Source organism: Mya arenaria, chromosome 6 (assembly GCF_026914265.1).
Source record: "Mya arenaria isolate MELC-2E11 chromosome 6, ASM2691426v1".
In the NCBI taxonomy this organism is placed as follows: domain Eukaryota; kingdom Metazoa; phylum Mollusca; class Bivalvia; order Myida; family Myidae; genus Mya; species Mya arenaria.
Genome location: NC_069127.1, coordinates 42,933,721 through 42,959,253, shown reverse-complemented (window position 1 = coordinate 42,959,253; position 25,533 = coordinate 42,933,721). Strand labels below are relative to the sequence as shown.

The window sequence follows — 25,533 nt, the reverse complement described above, 5'->3', positions numbered from 1 at the left end:
GAGTGATAAGGTCTGTGTACGAAACGGCTAGATATGAATACTTAATTTATGACCAATTTCAACATTCTGTTTACATTCAGGCCAGATTTATGGGTCTTTGAAGTGGTTTACCTTAAGCAGAAAAAGCTGTCATAAATTAAATCGGCCTAAAACTTAACACTTACAGCTTAGTTACAGGTAAACAATCGGATGGCACCTGTTTACAGTTCGACCCTGGTTACTTCCCTTGATCAATCGTACTCAAAATAATTCGTTCCGTTCTTTATTCGTACCCAATATAAAATCGATACCACAAAATTGTCAATATAAAATTTAAAAAGCATTTGAATTTCGATAATTGAACTATTATTTTGATTATGCCCATGATCAGGTCTGTACATTCATCAGACATTTATTAATTGTGTTTTCCAAATAATGCTGTGTGCATACACCTGTTGAGCATATTTATGTTAATTTCCCTGTTGTTGTTCTCCAGATTTTCACAAAAAAATGAGACATTTATATTACATGTGATAAGAGGTTTGGTACAAGTGCACAAATAAATATGTGTGAGTACTTAGAAAAAGAACAATATTATCCTTCTTCTATATTAAACTAGGAGGCGCACACCTTAACCACTAGACCAATTCCACTCTCATAATGATTACAATAGAAGTCGTAATAACACAAAGATACACCATTTCGAAGTTGCATCATTTTTGGAGAAGTCTTTGATTATTTTATGTTACATATTAAAACATATTAAAACTTTATGAAAGATAAGAATAAAATATATCTGTTTCAATGTTTTTAAGTTAAGAAAATTTAGTATAATGGCACACAATTTTTAAAGTTTAGACATTTAGTGTAATAAACATTCACTAAAAGTCCAAAACTAAATATTGTTCCATTCCACCATATTGTTAACACTTAGTATCTAAAGAAAAAAATACACGTGACCAGTTCCCCAAGTATGGTACAACTTCATAGAGGTACGACTTACTAGGTAAGATTTTCTTGTTTATCCCATCACAACCATCTTGTGATTAACATATTTTCTTGCTCATCTATGAAAAAACGAATACAGCAATGTTTTTTCCCCAAATAGATAGCTCAGTTTTGAAAGTACTACCATTAAGACATGAAATGCGGAAAATTCCTTACTTAAGTGTTCATTCACACAAGATCTGATAGGTTTATAACTAAATTAACCTGGAATGCAGTTATTCAATACGCTTAATGTCTCTACACAGAGACACGCCTTCCACACTCTTCCATTTAGCATTTTAGTGTCTTTTTTCACAGATTTTTTTTATCTCGATTAAAGAATGACTTCCATTCTAAAAAAAAATTCAATTGATATTGGATTATTGCTTCTGGTGGTTCATGTGTTATTTATCCTTCTCTTCAAAATGTTGTGAATAAACAACAGAATGGGATTATAAGTATATGATAACAACACAATCAAACATTTGTAATGAAATTTATTCAAGAGTGATGAAACATTTAAGAATATGAAATTTGTACAATAAACATGTAAATATGACTTCATTGATTCAGCACATCACTGTTAACATATTTATGTACAATTCAATTTAAACAGAAACAAAACATTCTTAAACAACATGCTATACAATCATCAAGCATCAACGATAATGTCCTTATATGATAAGATTTGAGAACAGCAACATATAAACAAAAAAATGATACAAAGTTTATGAATGGAACATGGCTCAACCTGCATTATGAATAGTCAATACACTTTTCAAGATTAAAATTGCTGTAATAGATAGCAAAAATCTAAGATCAGGCAAACAAAGGGATTTTTCTTAGTGTTATTTCTATCAAAATTTCTAAAATAAAGGCAAGCGACATAAATTAGCTTAAGAAACCTTATTAAAACATGATTTTACCGGATTTTGTGGTAATTCAAATAATTTGACTTGAATCTCTTCAAAGATTAGACAATAAATGTCAAATAGTGGGATAAGGCTTAATGCTTTTAATTGGATTTGCTGATTTAGTGATTTTATGATTGGTTGAGAAGTCTGGGAACCTATCAACCAAGATCCTAGTCAATGTTGGTCATAAAGGGAAATTATTTTAGTGTCATATATCAGTGAATTGAAGTTTGACCAGTATGATAAATAAATAAATACAAAAGATGTGGGAATATTTTTTTCTAACTGGTTGCCATTTGTGACATTTGTACAGACTTAACAACAATCATCAACAGTAGCAAGCATTATGGCATGCAAGATGTGTAATTCATGCATACTATAGATATACTAACATGCAACGCTTGATCTCATCTGCGTTCCATAAACACCATATCAAAATACATCTCCTTATACAACTTATATCTATTTTTTACTATTTATTATCAACATCAAAGCTACAACAAAGCAATATTCCATATTCCTAGGCTAATTTAACACCAATGACATATGGAAGGACATGAAAGTGTGTTATGGTTGACTTCCTTAACTTCCAATACAACACAAACAAAAACTCATGCAAAATGTTGAATAGTTGTAATAATGTGATATCAACACTGTAAATACTTATATCTAGTGATATGACATGAGATAACACTTGTATAAGGTTCTCACCAACTGCAAAATCTAACGAAAATTGCAAACTTTTTGTAGAATTAAAAAGTATAATAATTTTATGTGAAACTGGCAAAAAGAATATAATGGTATTCCATGGTAAAAGAATTTCAATGTTATTATCCTACATGTTTGTCCATGTCATATTGTAAACTCTTGCATACCGGACGTGTGTTTCCGGTCATGTGGCCAGTGCTGGAAAAGCCCATCTTACATACCCCATGTAAGATGAGTCATGCGAAACAACGCGCCACTTCTTATTTCTTTTATTGCATGGTTTATGAAAATAATAGTATGCATTTTCAAAAAAAACGCAATCAAATATATATGTATGCAAGTCTTTAAACTAAAATTGAAAATAATCGTAAAACACACAATTTTTAGTTATTTAAAATTACTGCGTTTTATGACGTCAGTACACTGTGTGTCACAACATCGCACACGCTTTTTGGTGAAATGTACAAAAGTGCAATTTCTACGTCATTTTTTCCACAAATTCATAATCTTAGGTATGCAAGAAAAAATATCAATCATGTTTTTCCGGTTCGGATCGGAAAAATCGGACCCTCGGGCACGCTGCGTGACCGGTAACTCAGCAAGCCTCTTTACCGGCTTACACGCGTACCCTCAGGTCCGATTTTTTATCCGTACCGGAAACACATGATAGATACTTATATTGAAATGACAACATTTTTTCCAATAAGTCTTAGGATTCAGTGATTTTTAAACCATAATCCTGACAATCAATTTCTCTGAATTTTTTCGTTTGACATTTAAGACGCAAAATATTTCTTAACATAGTACATGATATAGCTACCAAACATCACATTCAGAAATTTGCAACATTTCTCTTCTCAATTCACTTTACTTCTTCATAAATCTCATCTTTCTCTTTCCCCTCCCCCTCCTCCTCTGCTCCCTCCTCTTCTGCTCCCTCCTCCCCTTCCCCCTCCGCTCCTCCTGGCACCCAGAGTCCAGAGTCAACACACCGTTTTATGTGATATTCAGCGTCCTCCTTCGGCATCTCAACCACAACCTTCTTCAACATCTCAATGTCCTTCTTCTCAAAGCAATCCTTCATGACCTGCAATAGAAATGTACTCTCAAAGCAATCCCTTATGACATGCAATATAAATGTACTCTCAAAGCAATCCTGCATGACATGCAATATAAATGTACCCTCAAAGCAATCCTTCATGACCTGCAATAGAAATGTACCCTCAAAGCAATCCTTCATGACATGCAATAGAAATGTACTCTCAAAGCAATCCCTTATGACCTGCAATATAAATGTACCCTCAAAGCAATCCTTCATGACCTGCAATAGAAATGTACCCTCAAAGCAATCCTTCATGACATGCAATAGAAATGTACCCTTAAAGAAATAATTCATGACGTGCAATATAAATGTACTCTCAAAGCAATTCCTCATGACCTCAATATAAATGTACTCTCAAAGCAATCCTTCATGACCTGCATTAGAAATGTACTCTCAAAGCAATTCCTCATGACCTGCAATTTAAATGTACCCCCAAAGCAATCCTTCATGACCTGCAATATAAATGTTCACTATTCATGACCTGCAATAAAAATGTACTCTCAAAGCAATCCTTCATGACCTGCAATAGAAATGTACCCTCAAAGCAATCCTTCATGACATGCAATAGAAATGTACCCTCAAAGCAATCCTTCATGACCTGCATTATAAATGTACTCTCAAAGCAATTCCTCATGACCTGCAATTTAAATGTACCCTCAAAGCAATCCTTCATGACCTGCATTATAAATGTACTCTCAAAGCAATTCCTCATGACCTGCAATATAAATGTTCACTATTCATGACCTGCAATAGAAATGTACTCTCAAAGCAATCATTCATGACCTGCAATAGAAATGTACCCTCAAAGCAATCCTTCATGACCTGCAATAGAAATGTACCCTCAAAGCAATCCTTCATGACCTGCAATATAAATGTACCCCCAAAGCAATCCTTCATGACATGCAATATAAATGTTCACTATTCATGACCTGCAATAGAAATGTACTCTCAAAGCAATCATTCATGACCTGCAATAGAAATGTACCCTCAAAGCAATCCTTCATGACCTGCAATATAAATGTACTCTCAAAGCAATTCCTCATGAACTGCAATATAAATGTACCCCCAAAGCAATCCTTCATGTCTTGCATAAGAAATTTGGAAGGAATGTTTAACTATTTAATTATGTTTTATTATTTAATCATACTGGTTGTGATTCTTATTTGATTAAACATGGTCACATAATTTCCTATAAATAGTCCTATTGAATCAAGGGCTAATCCTAAAGCATGTATTGACTTCAATGAAACTGCCCTCATTTGAAATCACTTGTCTGAGTATAAATTGTTACTACATGTATGTCACATACAATCTCTTTAAAATCAGATCCCCAAAAACTTCACAACAGTACGCTATGTGTACATACCATAATGAAATGAAGTGAATGTCACGATATGATTTTAATGAGAATGTGTCACATCTTGATTTAAATAACATGGTGGCATAATACTATTTTGCTGTCAACTGATAAAGAAAACAGCCAAGTGGATAAACCGAATGCCGCTAAACCTTAGAATATGCATCAAAATAACTTGTAAACCAAGCGAGAAATTTTCTCGAAATGATTTTTCTTTGGAGGGTATCATTCTCAATAGTGGAGAGCCATCATACAGCAAATAGATGGGAGTAAATATTTCTTTTATAGTTAACAGGGATTTCAACATGAAAGTTAAATTTGTTTTGTTTAAAAATTTGATTTTCATCTAAAATGATAAAAGGTTCTTATCATTGTATTTAAAGTGAAACTCTTATTCAAAATCAATTACATACATAACAAACTCAATTTTTGAATTATAAACCTTTAACTACTTACTGAATAATGCATTTAAGAAAAATATTAATTACTGATAGCAAGATTGTAACAGTTTTTTTAATAGCTGAAAACACGAACATATTAAATGATTGGTTAATGCTAAAAGATTTACTGTGATTTACTATTGTCTCATTAAACGCAGCTTAACTCGGTATCCTTCATTACAATCATTGTTTGTGACATTCATTCATCCTTTTTGGTATTTTTAAACAATAGTGTTAATTATGGTAAATCTTATTTGGGAGTATGAGTGCATCTTTAATTATGAAACAAATGTTGCACTTCCAGTATAGGGCGATAGATCACCATATCAACCTCACTGAAGTGGAATAATTGTTTAACACTACCATATGATATGTTCTATGAAATATATAATTTAGGATCTCACAACAGACACTGTAAGGATTATTTATAAGTTGAATTTCATTTTTAAAAACAAAACACACATGAAAAAAGTCAAAATTTAAGAAATATTGGAATGACTAGAAATGTGTCCATAGGACACGGATGCCCCCACTTCGATTTTTTGTCACAGAAAATAAGCCATAATGATTATTCAGGATAATCTGCACATATAGGATAAGTTGAGTTGAGTTGGGTTTTACGGCATCGCAAGACTGTATAGGTTATATGGCGCCATTCAGGCAGGAAAAAACTTGTTGGATCCACATTGGACACATACTTTTCAAGAATTAGTGGAAACATATATTTTTGAAGTATTTTTGGCAAAAAAGGGCCGTAACTCCTAAATGACTAAAGCGATTTCCATGACTATCGAACTTGATCAAGATATTATGGTCTCAAACATGTGTTTAAAGTTTGGTGAGGATTGGACAAACAGTTTTCAAGAATTAGATTGGAAACATATATTTTTGAAGTATTTTTGGCAAAAAAGGGCCGTAACTCCTAAATGACTAAAGCGATTTCCATGACTATCGAACTTGATCAAGATATTATGGTCACAAACATGTGTTTAAAGTTTGGTGAGGATTGGACAAACAGTTTTCAAGAATTAGATTGGGAACATATATTTTTGAAGTATTTTTGGCAAAAAAGGGCCGTAACTCCTAAATGACTAAAGCGATTTCCATGACTATCGAACTTGATCAAGATATTATGGTCACAAACATGTGTTTAAAGTTTGGTGAGGATTGGACAAACAGTTTTCAAGAATTAGATCGGAAACAATCTTCGGGACGTACGTACGTACAGACAGACAGACAGACAGACAGACAGACGGACAGACGTACGTACGGACAAGGGCAACCCTATATGCCGCCACTTTGTGGGGGCATAAAAATCCAAATATGATCTACAAAAAAAACAACTTTATTCAAGAGTATGTGAAACCCAAAATGAGAAATTTATCCCTATCAAACATGTCATACCCACACAGACACACTACTGAGTGGTTACATACGCCTCCACTACTTACATCAGGCAGAGACTCAAACACCTCCACAGGATCCAGACCTCCCGGACCAAGCCGCTTCTGCCTCTCCTCCTGTGAAACAAGGAACATTATTCAGTTTTTGTTCAAAACATAGAGTAATAGTATCTTTCATATGTATGAGGTTTGACGAGTATTGGACATGGAATACTGTTTTATACTGTAAAGTGTGTGTGCATAGTTGTTTACTGATGTCAATGTCATGACAAGCTATAATTTTAACATCATATATTTCCGGAGACAATACTGTTTTAAGGTTTTAAAAAATCTTCTTCATATATTTTTAACAATATCATTTTGACTGTGCCCCATCTAAAACATCAATTGAGCATCATTATCCATTTATATATTAAGGGTTATTCCAGTAAAACATATAACCCACAGAGGGAAGGCAATGTTTTAAATGGTATATAGGTGGGTGCCCTTTTTCCCTAATTTGGTGCCATCTAGGGTAAATTTGCTTCTGTAGTGGGGTGGCATAATTTAAAAGTGCCTTCTCCCCGGGGGTTATATGTTTAAATGGAATAGCCCTAATCTAAAATGGCGCATTTAGGCACAAGAGTTGTCTTACCCAGAATAGGGAAGGCAGAAATTTCCAGGTTCGGTAAAAATAAAGAAACACTTGTCTGTTATGCAAGGGAAGTCTTTCTATTAAAAATATAGTAATTAACATTTTCTTTATTTAGCCATAAATTTCCAAATCCTGATGTTATTATTACTATGGTGCATGATTACTATGGTGCATGATTTGAATGAAGATGAGTGGGGCTTTCTATCATGCTGCTCCTGTCTGCATCATTTGCCAGGAGTGAGTACTATAAACATTGGTCATCAGAATCAGTGACATTACATTTAAAGCCATTTAAGTGACATTACATTGTTAGCATTTTGAGTGACATAACATTGTAATCCTTTTTCTGCCTTTTTAGTGACATTACAATGCAATCTTTTTAAGTGACATAACATTGTAATCCTTTCACTGCCTTTCAAGTGACATTACATTGTTTCTCTATCAATATGACATTACACTGTAAGCCATTTAAGTGACCTAACATTTGAAGCCATATCATTGTCTTTTATTTTTAAATGTATAAATTACAACAATCTCACTTTATATTTCTCCAATCCAAATACTAAACTTCAAACAAATGATATCACCCTGTATTGCCAGCCTACCTCTTCATGTTCTTTGATGGCCTCCTCTATCTTTTGTTTTGCCCGTGTCCGTATCCGCTCCTTGAAGCCGTTCAGCTCGTCATTGAATGCGTCCATGTACTCCTTCTGAGCCTGCTTGATTCTGGAACATTAGTAGTATAGCAGTGGTTAATATAAGGTCTCTTCTATAGAATCAGTAAGTTACAGAAATTGCATCAATGAAATATTTGAACTTAAATCAGTAACATCTTTCAGACATGAGCACAACAAGGGAACTAAGTCATCTTTTGTCTCTAGGTTGAAGAAGAGGCATACTCGGATAACTCAATCAATTTTATCTTGGGTGAAGAGACAAGCTTAAGATCTGCATATTTTTTTAGTTATCATAAGCTTCAAGTTTTATTTGACTAGCAAGAACAGTGATGGTGCTATAGTCAGGGTTTTGTATGACTACAAGGTGGATGCAACTTACCATGACAATACCTGGACTACAGGTTTGACAATACTCTTGACTGTTTCCTTTGGAACAAAGCAGATCCCAACACATGTCAATTTTCCCCATTTGGTAAAGACCCTTAATTCAACAATCATTTAAGCCAGAATTGTTTGCCTTCACTAATAGATTTTATCATATGTGATATGTGTTATAAGTTTCATGTAAATATCTTGAAGATTTCCTAAATGGCCAAGTTTCTGAACAATAATGTCTATGACAACACCTCAACTCTTATCATTTTGAAAAACAAAGAAGCTAACTCCTTGGTGTCCCACCTAGTAAAGAAAGGTTTAATACATCCGCGAGGGTCAATCTTCATTGTCCTGGCTAGCTCCAAGATAAACTGCATCACAATGGTCTGGTGAGCCACCTGTGCCATCAACGCATGTTTCTGGAATGGAGAATTTTTGGACCGATTTGAAAAAATCAAAAAACATAAGTCAGAAGAAATTAAAGATTATAAACTATGCAAAATAACTTTGCATTAAAGGTGTCATAAAAAACAGCTCTTATACTTATACACCATCATGCACTTACTTGGCTGTGTATAACATTCAATTCGTTTAAAAAAGAGTTTCTCACATAAGATAACCAACCGCTTACCTCCTCAATCTGATTGTCAATGAACCAGAGGCTACCTGTACTTAAATAGATTTGTACACACACACTAAGCATTCAAAATTTCTTTATGCTAAACACCCTGAAAAGAATTTACCTCCCATATTTCACCATCAGGTTTCATGATTTCACGTCAGAAGATTCAAATGATAGCCATCAACTCACATACTACTATTGTGACCCTGTTAATATGTTTTTGATGTCCATTATCTTCTCAATTTCCAGAACAGTGCATCGGAAACATGGTAGTTAGCAGTCTATTCATGTATTTATAAAAGGATGTTTGAATCGTTTAAAGCTTTTCCTTTCTACCAAATCCACAAAAAGAAATGAACACCACATTCCTCTTTACTTTAATGATCAACGTAGCAGAAAACAGGGTAGTTGGCAGTCATCTAACACACAAGCTCGGTGAAGGTTGTTTCAAAAGTGTTCTGCAAAAAATCTTCTTAACATAAAATGAAATTAACAAGAGCTGTCTCAGAGAAAGCGCGCTCGACTATTCCACCGCTTTTCAGTGTAAGGATTGAATTTTTTTGGCGAAACATGCATGGATCACTGTCAGATTAGATTTCAATGCAATTCATGATGTGCTGAGATATTAACATAAATGTGGTTACATGGAACATTTTAACCAGAAATTTTAGTCTAATAATAAAGGGCCATTATTTGCAAAATACAGTTATCTAACTTGGTTATTCAATTACGTTGGGTGGTTGAATACCATTTGTATAAAGTCTCAATGCAATACATCAAGTCGTTGCTGAGATATTATCCTATGTGTGCTAACATGCAAGACCTTAACCAGAATTAAGTCACATAATAAAGGGGCAAACAATTATTTAATATGAAAGATAGAGTTATCTTACTTGATTAAAGAAGAAGGTTAAATGGTTGGGAGCATGTGTGTAAAGTTTCAATGCAATACATGATGTATTCGCTGAGGTATTGACTTAAAAGTGGTAACAAGCAAAACTTTAACCAGAATTTCAATGTCTAAAAAAGGGGCCATTATTTGAATATAATGCAAACTAGATTTATCTAACTTGCTTAATTAAGTAGGTTGGATGGTTGAGTACCATTGTATAAAGTCTTAATGCAATACCTCAAGTAGTTGTTGAGATATTAACCTTTGTGTGCTTGCTCGCAAAACCTTAACCAGAATATCTTAGTTGAATAATAAAGGGCAATTATTTACATTAAATGCAAACTAGAGTTATCTTACTTGGTTAATTAAGTAGGTTGGATTTTTGAGTACCATTCTATCAAGTCTCAATGCAAAACCTCAAGAAGTTGCTGAGATATTAACCTATGTGTGCTTGCACGCAAAACCTTAACCAGAATTTTTAAGTTGAATAATAAAGAGCATTTATTTGTATTGAATGCAAACAAGAGTTATCTAACTTGGTATATAAAGTAGGTTGGATGGTAGAGTACCATTGTATCAAGTCTCAATGCAATACCTCAAGAAGTTGCTGAGATATTAACCTATGTGTGCTTGCACGCAAAACCTTAACCAAGGTGTGACGCGACGCTTGGGTGAGTAGTATAGCTCTCCATATTCTTCGAATAGTCGAGCTAAAAATATATCATAATTTAAAACAAATTACCTCTTCAATCTCCAGGTCAATACACCAGAGGACGAGGTAGTTAGCCGTCTCCTCACAGGCCAGTTCAGGGTGGCTCATCAAGAACTCCTGGCTGTCATCGTATTTGCTGAACATTCCAAACTTTTTCATGTCAGCCTTGTGGTTTTTGTTGAAATTCAACTGAAAAAGTAAAAATGTGATTCATTGTAGGATATGGCTGGTTTTAGAAAGGAACAAAGCTCTTATGAATATCAAACTAATGTAAAAGTTTGATTTAGATATAAACAAAACTGACTTAACTTTAACGCATTGACAAGTAACTGTTAACAGTAGGCATAAACATAAAACATCTGTACAAAACCCGCCAGTTTACACTTTGACAAGTATATGCAAAAAAGATGTTGAAACATGAATGTTTGCTATTATATCAGCTATTTTGGTGTGAATGTTATAGAAAACCCCAAACAGTATCACTGCCATCATGGTGGCAATGTGTACAAAGTACCAACTTGAAGAATGATACCTCTCAAACTGTGAAAGTTATTTGCTCAATAATCTCCAATAGTAGCCATAAATCATATTCAAGGGCATAACCCTAAGCCAAAATGACCTTAGATAATGAAATATTTGGCAGTACTAACAATCTTTATGATAATATGGAACCAAATAGAGCAGTGATATATCTGAAACTCTGGGATAAGTTCACTCCACTAATGTCCAAAATGGCAAAAAAAACGTAAAAATCATGTGTCAAAGGGCATGTAACTCTAAGATGAGTCAGCTGTTAGTCATGAAAGTTATGTCAGGGCACTACTGCACATCATGGTGATAATGTGCACCAAGCATCAGAGTTGAATCTCTATAACAGTTGAAAAGGTTCGCTCCACTTATTCCAAAATGGCTATCAGTAAAAGTCATGTTAAAGGTACTGAATATTTGGAGAAGTTCACACCAAAAACTGGCAAAACAACATCTGACTGGCAGGGCATCAAGCAACTGTATGGTGCCCTTTAGAACAGTTTTGTGAGGATATAAATCCCACCACATATTTCAAATGTTTCTTTTGTTACATTATTCTAAGACCTTTTTAAAATCATCACAAAAAATGAAACTGTTAATTTCTTTTCTCTTTACCATGTATTTAGCTGATGATTAAGTGATGCAGCAGTTCTCATGGAAGTGTGTTACTGCAGCTTGCAGATAGAACAGCCACATACTTTTTAGTAAAACCCTTTGATAATAGAGCTAAATGAAGACTTTATCTACTAGATATTTAGCTGATGTGCACAAAAGAACCCTTTTCAAAAGTAGTTTGTATCGCTTCATTCTGTATGATCCTTGGAATTTACTTTTATACCTGTTTTTCAGCCTTTTCATCTTCCGTCAGTTCTTCCTCTGTTTTTTCATATTTGTTGATAATCTGTAATAAGAAAGCAGACAAATCCACACTTGAAAATCATGATAACTAAAGGGAAAAGATGAAGATAGAAAGTACTGACTGCTGGAAGTTTACATAATGTTAACAGAGCTTCTGTTTCTTTGAACTGCTATTCATACAAGATTCTTATCATTTAAAGGGAATGAAAACAGTTTTTTTATTGAAGAAATGTATTTCAAAATAAAAGCATGTTCCTGTTATGATAATGTTTCTCCATGTATTTATGTCACTTTATACTGCCTATACTTAATGAAATACATACTTTTTATTCTTTAACTCAAAATTAGCGGCAATTCCATTTTTAGTCTAATTCATTTATTGAGGCAAAACATTTCATTTATTTCCTTTACAGAATAAGAAAAATATTATTGGTGGGGTTAAGTCGAAGAATAAAAAGAAAAAACATCCTATTTGAAATTAAAAAGGCACCATCATTTCACTTTCAACCAATGAGTAATTCACTGACAAAGCATGTGAACATTTACGTTAATGTGGTCACCACCTTGCCAACACTGCCTCGCACTGACATCATTAATATTCAGAACATGTATGCTCGATGATAAATTGCATCTTCCTTAAAAACTTCTCTTACTTGACAGGGTATAAAAAGTGCAGCTGATACTAATTGCATGATTTATGACATCACCGAAACCAGGTTAGTACAGCTGTGACAGTAGGTCGTACCGTGTATGATTGACAGGTGACATCAAAATTATTATATGCAAACATCAAAGAAAAATGTATGTATAGAGAAGGTTTTAAGTGATATGACACATATCAGTAGATTGAACACTTTAACATCCCCTCTGCTGTATGCACTTGACATAATAATTATGTACTCACTGTTTTGGATTTTCCATCATGGCAAAGAGTGTCTACATTCCATGGTGTAAGCTGAAAACAAAGCATGAAAAGAGATAAAATTTTGAGAGCCAGAAGTGCCAATATTTACAAATGTAAGGGCCATAACTCCGACTTCATCACTCGGTTTTATGACTAGGTAATATAGTATTAGATTTTGAGCAACACAAGTTTAGAAATGCCAATTTTTGCTAAATCAAGGGGCATAACTCTGGTTTAACGAAGTGCTGCAGGACACTAAACCCAAGGTCCAAACTTCATCACCCCATAAACATTCCCTTAAGGTTTCAGGGCTCTAGGTAATATGGGTTTGGACTTTTGAGCAACACAAGTCCAGAAATGCCAAATTTTGATAATGCATGGGCTATATCTCTGGTTTTACTGAGTGCAGCGGGAAACAAAACCCAGGTGCAAAGCTTCATCAACTAATACAATTCCACTAAGGTTTCTTGATTGAAGGTGATACAGTTTGGGAGGTATGAGCGACACAAGTTCCGGACGGACAAGGGCAAATTTATATACCCCTCCCCCATTTTAGTGGGGTATAAAGATCCGACAAGTTGGGCATGAATGTGAACTAGCCCTACTGTGTGCCTTACCCGTTCTTTCTTCTTCAACTCATCCTCCTTCCTCCTAAACTCCGTCTCCTGTTGCTCCATTTCTTTCAACTCTTTCTTCAGGGCATCAAGGTCCTCAAGAGCCTTCTGCAAGTATACACAGGGATATGTGATATTACATAAGAACACAGCTACCAGGCCCCAAACAGCATGATACTAAGGTTATGACTAAATTGAGTTTAATATTTACATCTTGTTTATAATAGAAAAAGAAAAAAGAAACAGAAATCAATTCTGATTGTTTGAAGTCCTATTATTATATCTAAATAAAGCTACTAATGCATATAACATTTGATGATTATACTCAAGTATATTTCTTTCTGCAATAACTCTTCTATACAAATGTTGAACAATTATGCTTATCAACCCATTATGTAAGAAAATAAGAAATAACAAACATTATGTTGAAGTCAGCTGTTAGGTGGAAAAAAAGAGTTAATATTGAGAAATTATTTTTGTGATTTTGGAGCCTGATATCAAAGCCAGTATGTATATTCTAAGATGGTCCAGGACTTGAAGGTGCAACAGTTCCCCAACTATTTTTGAAGTAATATTGTTTACACAGACAGAAATTATTAAATAGAAAAGGTCTGAGAATGGAACCTTGAAGGACACCTACATGTATACACTCAAAACAACAAGAGCCCAAGAGTGGGTACACAACTCAGTTTTTCCCAGTTAATAAAATGTTCAAACTGAACAGTTTCAAATTTAAATGTAATAATTGCTTATATCCACATAATGTGACATTTGCACAATGAGTACAATGTTGTCATGAAAAGGAAACAAAGCTATACTAATATAAAGACCAAGAAGCTCAATTTGTGACATACATTCAGATGCCAACACTTCTCCATTACTTTCCATTTGGCATAATTGCAATCCTTCAGAGAGAATGGTGGATAAAATCTAGTTCATTAACATTGTTTCTTCTGTCATAAGACTTACCTTTTCTTCGGCTTCTTTCAATTTCTGTTTCATATCATGAATTTTCTGCTGGTGACTGAAACAAAGAAAATATACTTCCTGAAGAAATTAAACTTTAAAGCAAAATATTTTTTTGACGAAGAAAAACATGAACTAAACACCATGCAAAAGAAACAATTGTTTTCTTAGGCAAGTATAAATATTACATCCTTAACCTGGGTGATGTTCTACTTAAAAATAATTTAGTCTAAAAAATATGCATTCTGTTCTATAGGCCCACAGCGCCAAAACATAACTCAACAAGTGTAATATGTCACCATACCTGGTCAACTCGGACTTAAAGGTTTCCTTCTCTTTCTTCTGTTCCTCCATCCTCTCAACCCGAGCCTGGTGGCGCCACCTGAACAAGCTGGGCGTGTCAATATTTGGGTGGGTGTCATCCTCATCATCAGATATCTGCAATTGAAAATGGAGTCACACACAGCAGAAGCTCTCATGGTTCCTACAACCTAGATATGATGTTATGTCCCCCTGTCCTGTTTACTAACATCTGGAGATGACATTGAAGCATGCTTCTGACATTAATGAGGAATAAGGATTCAACAGCTAGAAAAGATTCTGAAATCTTCACTTGTTTGGGCAATACAGAAGTCTGCACTTTCAGAAGATATAACTATTTACTAATGTGCATTTCAACAAAGCAATGAAAATAAATAAGAATTTATTGTGTTAAAAACTTCAGTTTATAGTTTATTTAAGGAAATCAATTAAAGCCATATATGTGTAACAAAAGGCATTTTAACATTACTGTGAAGAATTCAAGACAAGAAATTAAAGAGTTTTTTCAATGCTAATTGTGCTGAAACGACAATGTAAATCAGCTATTTTAGATTTGGAAAGGACAGATAATTATGTTGTACAAATAACAATATACTTTCTCCCTGTACATGAATATAAATTTCATCAAATACTGAAATAATGGAAAATAATATGAGTGATTTCCATGGATGAAGCTTACCTCGTTACCTGCACTTACACAAGATCACGATACAGTAACAGTCACTGTCAATCAAATATATAAAGTTCCACATGCCTGGACGACTTGACAATTTTGAAAACACTAATGAGCTGTCAACAATGTCAACATATAATAATATTTACATCTTAATCAACACCCTGAGTGATTTATGTGTCAAACCAAATACATTCCTATGCTAATAATGCACAAACCCAGACAAATTTTGCAAATTTCCATGCATGTTCTTAGACAACAGCTGACAGGACTGGTGTGATTTTTATGACCTTTCACCCATCCCACCTATATAAACTGGCCAGTTCTGACCTATTGTCACAGTTGCAACTTGGCCTGAGCAGTGTTAACTTGGATTTAGTTTCCACAAAACCTCCATCTTCTACCAACATGAAGGCTGTTATCTGCTGTGTTCTTCTGGCTTGCCTGGTTGCATTGGCAACAGCTCAGTCTGCTCAAAGTGTAAGTTTTTTTATTTCTTCTTTTTAATACTTCATCTTTTATATGTCATTTTGTACTTTCTTCATCATTCTAAATAATCATGAAAGCTTGAATTTCTTCTGAATATCTGTTTCTTTGTATTACTTTTTTCTAATTCATTTTCTATGTATTGCTGGACATTTTGAATAATTTTTGCTACTTTCTTACGTTCTTTTGTAAAATTCATCTTCCTGTTGCTAAAGTGTTGTTTTTTTCACTCCAAACAACTAAGAGATTTGTTAAAAACAGGAGGGTTGTCCTTCATTTTGTGTATTACTTTTCTATCTTAACGTTTTTGAAAACAGATAGGGACACTAACAAAACAGGATTCTTTTTACCCATTTAGTTATTAGCTTTACAAGATCATTTTTTTCTGATATGCAGAAGCTTGATCATTTTTGCAACATTCATAAAATTCTATGAAATATAATACACTTTAATGCCTTGTTCTAAAAAAGGCTTATACAAGTGGCCCTTACCTTTGCAAGAAAAATAATTCATTTCATTTCTCAAACACACTTGTCTTTCTGAAACATTGCATATAACTAACAGTTTTCTCATCATAAACTTTTCTTGAGTTATATAAATAAAGCAAAATATTGATTTTTCTGCTTTTACTTGAGTCTGAAACATAATCTTAACAATGTTCTTGCACATTTGACAGAACCCGATGGCAGGACAGTCTGCCGGCGGTATGGGTGGGCTCGCTGCCCTGCTAGGCGCTGGCGGAGGAATGAGAAATATCCTCATGATGCAGGCAATGGGAGGTAGGTGCTATGTCATATTTGCATTATTATTTTTATTGTTTTCTTTTCGTATAGTCATGGCAATCACAAAGTGTTAAGGTCCATTTTAACAATTTGGCAAGACTGAGTGTAAATGTTTTTTTCTTGATGATCAAAGAGGTTGAAAATTGTGTTACAATTGTTTGTGATAATAGTCTTGGACACATACTTTTAAAAAAAGAAAGCTTTCTTTTTCAGTTCACTTCATAGCATCACTATTATAAAAAAAAATGTTAAGAATCAGCTAATGTAGGAGTATAAAATGAAACCTTAACTTTGCCGAAGAAAAGTTGTATCATTTTGATATTTTTTATGAAAATGAATAAAAAAACACATTTTTTTTCTCTGTTTTTCAGGCAATGAGCGTATGCGTGAAATGATAACTTGCCAGGCAATGGGCATGCCTATTTATATGTGCCTTAGTCTCATGTAAGAACCACATGGCAAACTGTCTGTTAACCAAATCCAGGCTTACAAAGTCATCATCCACAGAGGAGGACTCTCATTGGATGGAGAAGAACCAATCACATCCAACATTACAGAAACATTATCAATATGAAGAATCAAGGTTACAAGCACAAAAGACATTAATTTTAACATGACTGCCTTTTTGTGAACTATTCATTTGTGTTTTTGCTTTTACATATTGATTTTGTTTGTCATATTTATTTTGTTCCAAATAAATATTTATTTACATTTTCAAAGATAGTTATGTTTTACTTGACAGTGTGGCTTAAGAACCAAATAAATAAATTAGCTATCATCTCAAAATGTGGTTAAAGCACACATACATGTTCATGTACCTGTATGTTCAATGATAGATTTAATGGAGTAAAAGATGTACTTTTAAAGTAATAAGGCTTTACTGATTAACTTAATCAGTAAAAAATCATCGTAGATGAGCATACTGTATTCTTAAGTTGTCATAACATTAAGCAGATAGCCTAAATCTGAATGAGAGTCCAAATTCAAAAGCAAACAACTTAGTTTCAAGACCTTTAGCGGAACAAAACGCTTGAGCTAGGGGGCATTAGTATATACAAATTCATTTTAGCTCGATTGTGACGAAAGCTAAGCTTATAGAATCACTCTCGAGTCCGTTTCCTGGGCAGAAACCAGTACTGTGTCCTTTTTTGAGAGGCCATGAGAAAGTACCCCTGATGGGGATCGAACCCACAACCTCTTGGGTGAGAGGAGGACACCTATACCACTAGACCACTCTCACCTCGCACCACTCTCACCTCCCTAGAGGGGCATTAGCGATGTTGGGCTTACAAACAGCCTCTATCAAATCAAAACTGCTCCCAGTGTCACTGTGAATTGACTTTTTTGTTCAGTTTAATTATTTCAATACAAGGAAAGAATTAGAGACCCACTCAAAGATTTTACGTTTGCAACAATATTGACTGAGTGATTTTATGTATTTTTATAAACACAACCTGAAAATGTGTAAATCCAGACCCGAAATGAATCAGTTTTCAGAAAAAAAATTGATGATGGTTATAATTTAAACTAGCATTTGTTCACATTTCCAGTGATATAATAAAAATTGATTTCTGACAAAACTTGTCATAAGTCACTTTAAACATCTTCTCTTTGTGTTATGCTTAGTCGTCATAAATTTCATGCAATTAAAGACATGCACACAGCTATAGCGTCACATATAATGATTGTATTGTGAACAACAATAAACACATTCTTAAGGACTAGTAATGTCAAACATGTACATGTTTACTGTAAAAGAGAAACAAGCTGAGGCTGCTATTTGGTAACCAATCAAATCTTAAAAGCAGGGTTCCCTTCTTTGTATTACTTCATGAAGAAAACAAGTCAGTTGCACCATTCTCCTAATCCAATCCACTCTTTGTCTTCATATTAGTTTAATGAGACAAATTACATTACATAAAGGCTCCTAAGTTTGCTGCATGGGTCTTACACTATGCAGGCAGGCTAAATGTAGGCTTCCATGATGCCCATTTAAATTCAAGGGGATCAAAAGAAAGTTGAGCACATAGGCTACTTAAAATATACAATCAGTTCAAATCTACCATATTGACCATCATGTAAGAAGGAAATAGAAAAGGTTCAATCATTCACCTTACCAGCAAAGCACTTTGCCTGTCACTATTGATGATTTTTGTGGACATTCTGTCACCCACAGTGACAAAACTGGCTTTCTTACTACACCAAAATCATAACTAGGCAATAAAAAACAATTCTTTATTGCTGACTTTACCTAAAATATCTCTTATAATACATTCTAAGGTCAGTTATGAAATAAAGAACATGTGCTTGATAAAAAAAAAACGGACAGAGGACAGTATCCTTGTACATTTATATTTCAAGATAGATGTGCAAATTAATAGCATAATATTATTGTTCCTGATACAATATGAATTAAATAGTCACTCCACAGTCCGGATAAATGCAAATACCTTCATGAAGTACTTGTTTCATACAACTGCTGACAATGCTTCAATCTGTCTGAATTTTGCAAACATACAATGAAAAATGGGGTTATATGATGCAACATAGCTTGAAAAAAAGCATTTAATATAATACTTTAATAGCATTTAACCTCAAAATTCTTTAGTTAAACATTTTGGTGAAAAATAGTTTAATGAAAAGTAGTTGCAAATCTGACCAACAAAGAGTCATTTGGTGTGGCCTAAGATTTGGAATGTTTCTCTGTGGGTCTGGTCCATAATATCTTGTAACTATCTTTGTTTGATGTAATTTCAAACTTTTAAGAAAACCATTTAACAGTGATTTTTTTAAAATTATTTTTACTGCTTGTGCCTTGCAAATTGGAAAAAAGGTCGAAAATACAAAATTAGGCAAAATTAGCAAATCTAATGAAAAATATACATGTTTTAACTTTTTTTATGCATACATTATGCTGTGAAAGAGTAAGTCTTGTCAATATTTTGTTTATATTTCAAGAAATTCATTGCTTTTTTATTCATTAACATAATCTGCATTTATCGAATTGGGAAAAATATATAAAATTTTGGGAAAAATGGACATTTTTTCGCAAGAGGAAACAGCCTTTAGAAGGCAGAAAATTACCTAAAAAATCACTGTTTTAGGAAATAATTTTTAAAGATGCACTCTTACTCCCAAATAAGATGGACCACAATTAATACACCCAAAAGGATGAATACATATCAAAAACAGTGGTTCTTGTGTAGGATACTGTGTTTAATTTGAAAGAAAGGTGCAGAAAACACAATATTTCTACCTTATGAGTCCTGTTGATCACTGTAAATCTTATAGCACTCACTAATCATTTAATATTTGTGCATTCTCAGTAATTAAATTCACGGTTACAATCTTTATCAGTAATTAATATTTTTCATAAATGCATTATTTAGTAAGTAGTTAAAGGTTTATCACTCAAAATTTATGTTTGTAAGACAATGATTTTGAATAAGAGTGTCACTAAGATAAACATGAAAAACTTTGTTTTAGTTTATAAAATCAACTTACCTAAGTAACTTGAATCAAGTAAATATGACAAACCTGTTAAGATATTTAGAGAAAATGGGCCCTTGATATTAATCACCTTGAAAAAGTCATATTATGGTCACATTTTAATCGTCCAAGGCCTTTAACTTTAAATTTTTTTACAGGACAAATCTTCAGTACACTTTTTTTTAAAGTGCTTTTAAGCAATTGGTTCCATAACACATTCCACTTTAATAAAAGCATTCTCACAGATTGAATATATAAATGTTAAGAAGAGGGCCAACGCTTGTCTGTTTTCATATGTTGAATAAAGGGCGTAATAAATCACATTGTATCATTGGGATTTGCCCTGATGGCCATAAATGAAGCAAAACAGGTTGGCAAATAAAAGAGGATTAACACGTCATATCGTCCATTTAATACCTATAACTTTCTTGAAACGGAACACCTACACCTTTTGAGATATACATATATTGTTTTAATTTAATATTATTTTATATGATTTTCTTGTATAGGCTTGAAATAAAAAGAAAGACTTCTTAAATGAATTGATGTATTGGATTGTAACACTTCTTGTTGCCTGCTACAGAAACATCGCACTGGAAATGTGTTCATCCCAAGATTAAATAATGTGATACAACCAACAAACAAAATCCCATAAAAAATGCAAACTAAATTATTTTTGAACGGTCATTTTTATTCATTAGACCATGATAGAAATATGCTTTTGATGAGTTTTTTCAAAAATATAAACACAAGTTAAAAATGTCAACATTGAGATGAAAGTTAACATCTTAATGTTTGAACTTTATTATTATTGTTTTAAAAACTCTTGCCAGTGGTTGGAAGGTGCTTAAAACAATGATGTCAAAACTGTCTGCTTGTACAAGTTGTTTTGTACTGAGATTCTATTTTTCTATTCCTAAATATAAACAAATGGACTTGCCAAAGTAACAATGCCTTTTTAAAAGATTGCGACAATCTCATAGAAAAGTACAATCTCATAGAAGTGAATGCAATAAGTGAAAATGATCTGATTTCAATCACAGGCAGCAATAACATTGAAAACATCCACCTTAAATGCAGCCCTTCCCCAAAATCAAAACATTTTTGATGATTTGGTTAAGCTGTAGGGGCTATAAAAAGGGTAACATCACCAAAATTACTAGGTAGGGAAGAGGGATTTTTTCTTCCAAATGTGTTTATGGTGGGAAGAATTATTTTGTTGTTGTTTCTTAAATCACTAGGGTCGGCAGCTTTTATTAGGGAGGGTCGGGTTACCTAAAACAAAATATTTAAAAAACTTATTATTCAACCAATTGTCTTCAAATAACTGGCATGTGTCTGATTTTTCAGAAAATGTACAACTTCAATACACTCCTATCAACAAAATGGACATCTTTAGTCCAAACTCTGAGAAGTCCCAATTCATAATCACCATTGGAATTTGTATTAAGACAAAACCAGCATTTGTTCAATTATTGCCTTGTTATTTAAATGATGTCTAATTGATCATGTGACAGGTCAGAACTGTTTATTTGTATGTCAATGAATGTATTAAGTTGAAGTCATATCCTGTTATACAATTAACCTACTATACAACAAATTTGAGTTTTTAAATGTTTACTGAAAAATGTCCAACTGACATGAAAATGTCCTGCATAAACTACAGACATCAGACAAAAAAAAATGTCCAGCATGTCCAAAAAAATTTGCATTCACTGAAACTAAAGCAAGAAATAAAACAAATTGCTGGTGTAAATAATTTCCCATTAACAACCACGATATTTTGATAATCATAATTGAAAATTAGTATCTGAATTTAGGACAGTTGATGTCAAAAACAAACAGATGTAATACTTTATTCATTTCGGCATTATGTTTTATGAAAGCTATGCTTTGCAAAGGAATATCCGATCAAGTCCAGTATGCTAAGTGTACATAGTGTATCTGATTTTGCTCAGTTGGTAATGGCTAACGCACTGTCATAGCATTCTGGCAGTAGTGGGTTAAGAGCTTTTTATCATGCAAATATTTTCTCCATAGTTAATTTACTGATTCCAGCAGTAAAATGATTGAGTGCTAGGATAGTACAGAAGATAAATGATGGGATGTGTTATATGTGCATGGTCAGGGCTTTCAACAGAGTATAAAACGCAAGAGTCAATGACTCTTGAGATCTGATTTAGTTTGGGTTTTTTGGTAAATTCTTGGTCTTTCTTCATAAATGATAGTTGTCATCTGTCATACATAGTAAGGTGGCATTGCAAGGTACATGATTATCTACACTTAGTTGAATACTTTCCAAAACATATACACATGGGTAAAAGTTGAGAATTTTGAAAATCCTGAAAAATGCTTGGGGTCGCAGGGCCCCCGGTCAGGTCCAGGGCGAAGTCTTGACCAGGGGTCCAGGGGGCCAGAGGCCCCCGGAAGCTCCTTGAACATAGCCATTTTAGTGGATATGAAATGCCTTTTCCAGGCTTTAATTTTAAATAATAAGGAGTATTGGAATAAGGTTTTTCAGACAAATATGACTATGAATAAGTATACTGATAAGTGATATACATATGACACTACATACTAGAGAATATCCTGCATAAGCAAGCCAGTAATCATGATTTACTAATTTTATTTTAAAAACCTCAAAATTAACCATGCTAAAATACCATATTAATCTGTCACTTTAAAGAACATGGTGCAATAAGCAACTTGTCAAATCACTTCGCACTTCGGCCGAGATCGTTGCTAAGTTACCGGTACGGTACAAAAGACCATTAATCATTCTTGTTAATTGGCATCCTACTAATCAGCATTTTTGTAAATATCAAAGACATAATAAAACTGTCAAAGCATAAAGAAAACAACATTACTAAGGTGTTATAAATTATCTACAGTGTATAAAATTTTACGACATTTTGGGGGGAAATTTGACATATACAGTACTGCAGTCGTCTGCACTTACACTCCGACCTGTTTTGGCAGTCTGGTTTGATTTTTTTAGCAGCACTTCTGATAATAAACTTGTTTTTACAAGTCAGAGGTAATATTTCTTCTGTTTCTCAATCAAAAACACTGGCACTTGACAAGTCTCAACCATGACGTATTTAATGCGTATTTTCCGAAAATCTAAAAATAGTAACAAATATCAAGTTTTTGTTTACATTGTTTCCATCATTGTTTTTGTCTGAAAATTTAAGAAATTAGAAATTCTACCGCTTTTGAACACAAACTACCACTATTGAGACCTAAATCTACCTCTCTGTCATTGCGAAAGTAAACTCAGCAAGTTTGCGGTTATTTTTGAGAGGCCTATTGTAAGTTTTTCGGTATCGGAAGTAGAGGATTACGTTATATGGAAAATGCTTAAAATAGCACATAACGTATTGCAAAGGTTACGATCTACACACACTTCTGGAGAAATGACCCGGAAACTGATGCTTTCTGTCACGGAAAGCTCATGAGAGAGATTCAATTCGAATTTCTTGAGATTGAAACTGAGATTTAAGCTTGCTTAGATATCATCGCTGACCAAACAAAATTCTACTCGCGCCTTTTTTTAAAATATAATTGTGACTAAGGACCGCGTCTGCCATATATGGAAACTTTCGTGGTTCTCCTAAATGACGTTAATCTTCCGATCGATTCGATTAGTCGAGCAGCAAGTCGTGTTTTCCCGCCTATTTCCGTGAAAAATACGTCACAGCGTCGTTTCAAAATACCGCAGTGTTCGGATAAGACAATAATAACATAAGTTATCGCAGATCTATACAAACGTCGAAGCATCAAATAAGCGATGGAAAATATATTTCAAGGTCCCAGCCTAACCCCCTCCCCCCCCCAATTTTCTCAACGGATCTCGACGAATTGGAAATTCGACCCTCCGGGAATACGAAAATCCGGAATTTCCGGATAAATCCGGAAAACTTTTACCCATGTATATATATAACAAAAAATCCAGTGTTTTATAAAGATCAGCTGTTTTAATCCACTTTTCATTCTAGAAAAATCTCAAGTCAGGAGAAAATTGATCAATATAACTTAATAGAATAACTTGCTACAAACATCTTATTTCCTGCTCTTAGGTGGTTAAACAATTCGAGGGGTCAAAACTTGAAAAATATGTTCTGACTCCTATGAATGTATTATTTATTTAATGCATGTTCAGTGAAACAGGTATTATGCATGTAGTATTCATTATGTAACCCTATGCATCCTTGTCAGAATCCTATATGCACCAACGATTGTTGAGTTGCAACAACATATTTCTCACTTTTACTTTCAGTTTTCACGTTTTTCTTTTTTACGGAAGTAAAACAAAATTCAACGTCAATATTGCAACATTGTTTTTATTTTTCATAAAAGGCATAACAATTAATAACAACTAATATGTTATAGAAATTTACTGTACACTGACAATGATTTACGCAGTTCTCCTCTCACTTTCATTAGAATTGACAGTAAGTTGTGTCAATTTCGAGTTATTTTTCTATTTTTGTGTGTCAAAACCCGGGAGCTCGGGTCAATTGAAAGCCCTGATGGATAAGAATACTCTACCAGGTTAGCTCAGTTACTAGAGCTCCTAATCTAAATAAATTGAATTTATTTGAAGGATTCCATTATTCCCTGACAGATTATGGACATGATTGAAAATTATGTAATTTTAAAAATCCTTTCAACCTTTGTGAATTAATATACTTATGATATATTGAGCTCTATGTTAATGTTTTGAAAGATATGCGTTTAACTTCAAGCTTGGCAAAGAATTAACAATACATCCTTGGACAGGATTTTCATATTACCAATCTTCTATTGCCACAGTACAACTTAAAAACTGAACTCATTACTTATCGGTACATATTATTTAACTGAGTGAGGCTGAAGTCACATTCCAGAAAATTCCAACGAAACTCCTTTAAGAAAGTTATATTTACAAAAGAAAGCAAATGCTATGCTTATAATTTTATAATAATTACTTAACGGAACACATGTTTACCTCTATGTGGTCCCATTTGCTGTAGTTTATGACAGACATTTCGAGAAAATTCTGTTTTTCATTAAATCAAAACTGAAAGCAGACAAAGCAGGAAGTTGATTGACTAAAACCCTGCCGTAT

General features: G+C 33.6%; 1 protein-coding gene across 2 annotated transcripts; it reads right to left on the bottom strand.

Moving 5' to 3' along the window:
- Positions 1-1,446: 1,446 nt before the first annotated feature.
- On the bottom strand, positions 1,447-25,533 carry LOC128238515 (hsp90 co-chaperone Cdc37-like). 2 transcript variants are annotated; one of them, XM_052954504.1, is made up of 11 exons: positions 25,414-25,533; positions 14,977-15,110; positions 14,676-14,730; positions 13,710-13,814; positions 13,093-13,143; positions 12,169-12,231; positions 10,833-10,991; positions 8,880-8,995; positions 8,130-8,250; positions 6,939-7,007; positions 1,447-3,675 (listed from the first exon to the last, which is right to left on the bottom strand). In XM_052954504.1, exons 1-11 carry the CDS (start codon positions 25,450-25,452, stop codon positions 3,451-3,453), a joined length of 1,137 nt encoding a protein of 378 aa, XP_052810464.1. In that variant the 5' UTR covers positions 25,453-25,533; the 3' UTR covers positions 1,447-3,450. The 2 variants fall into 2 exon arrangements, with proteins under 2 accessions (XP_052810464.1, XP_052810465.1); XM_052954505.1 differs by lacking the exon at positions 1,447-3,675 and adding an exon at positions 4,569-4,697.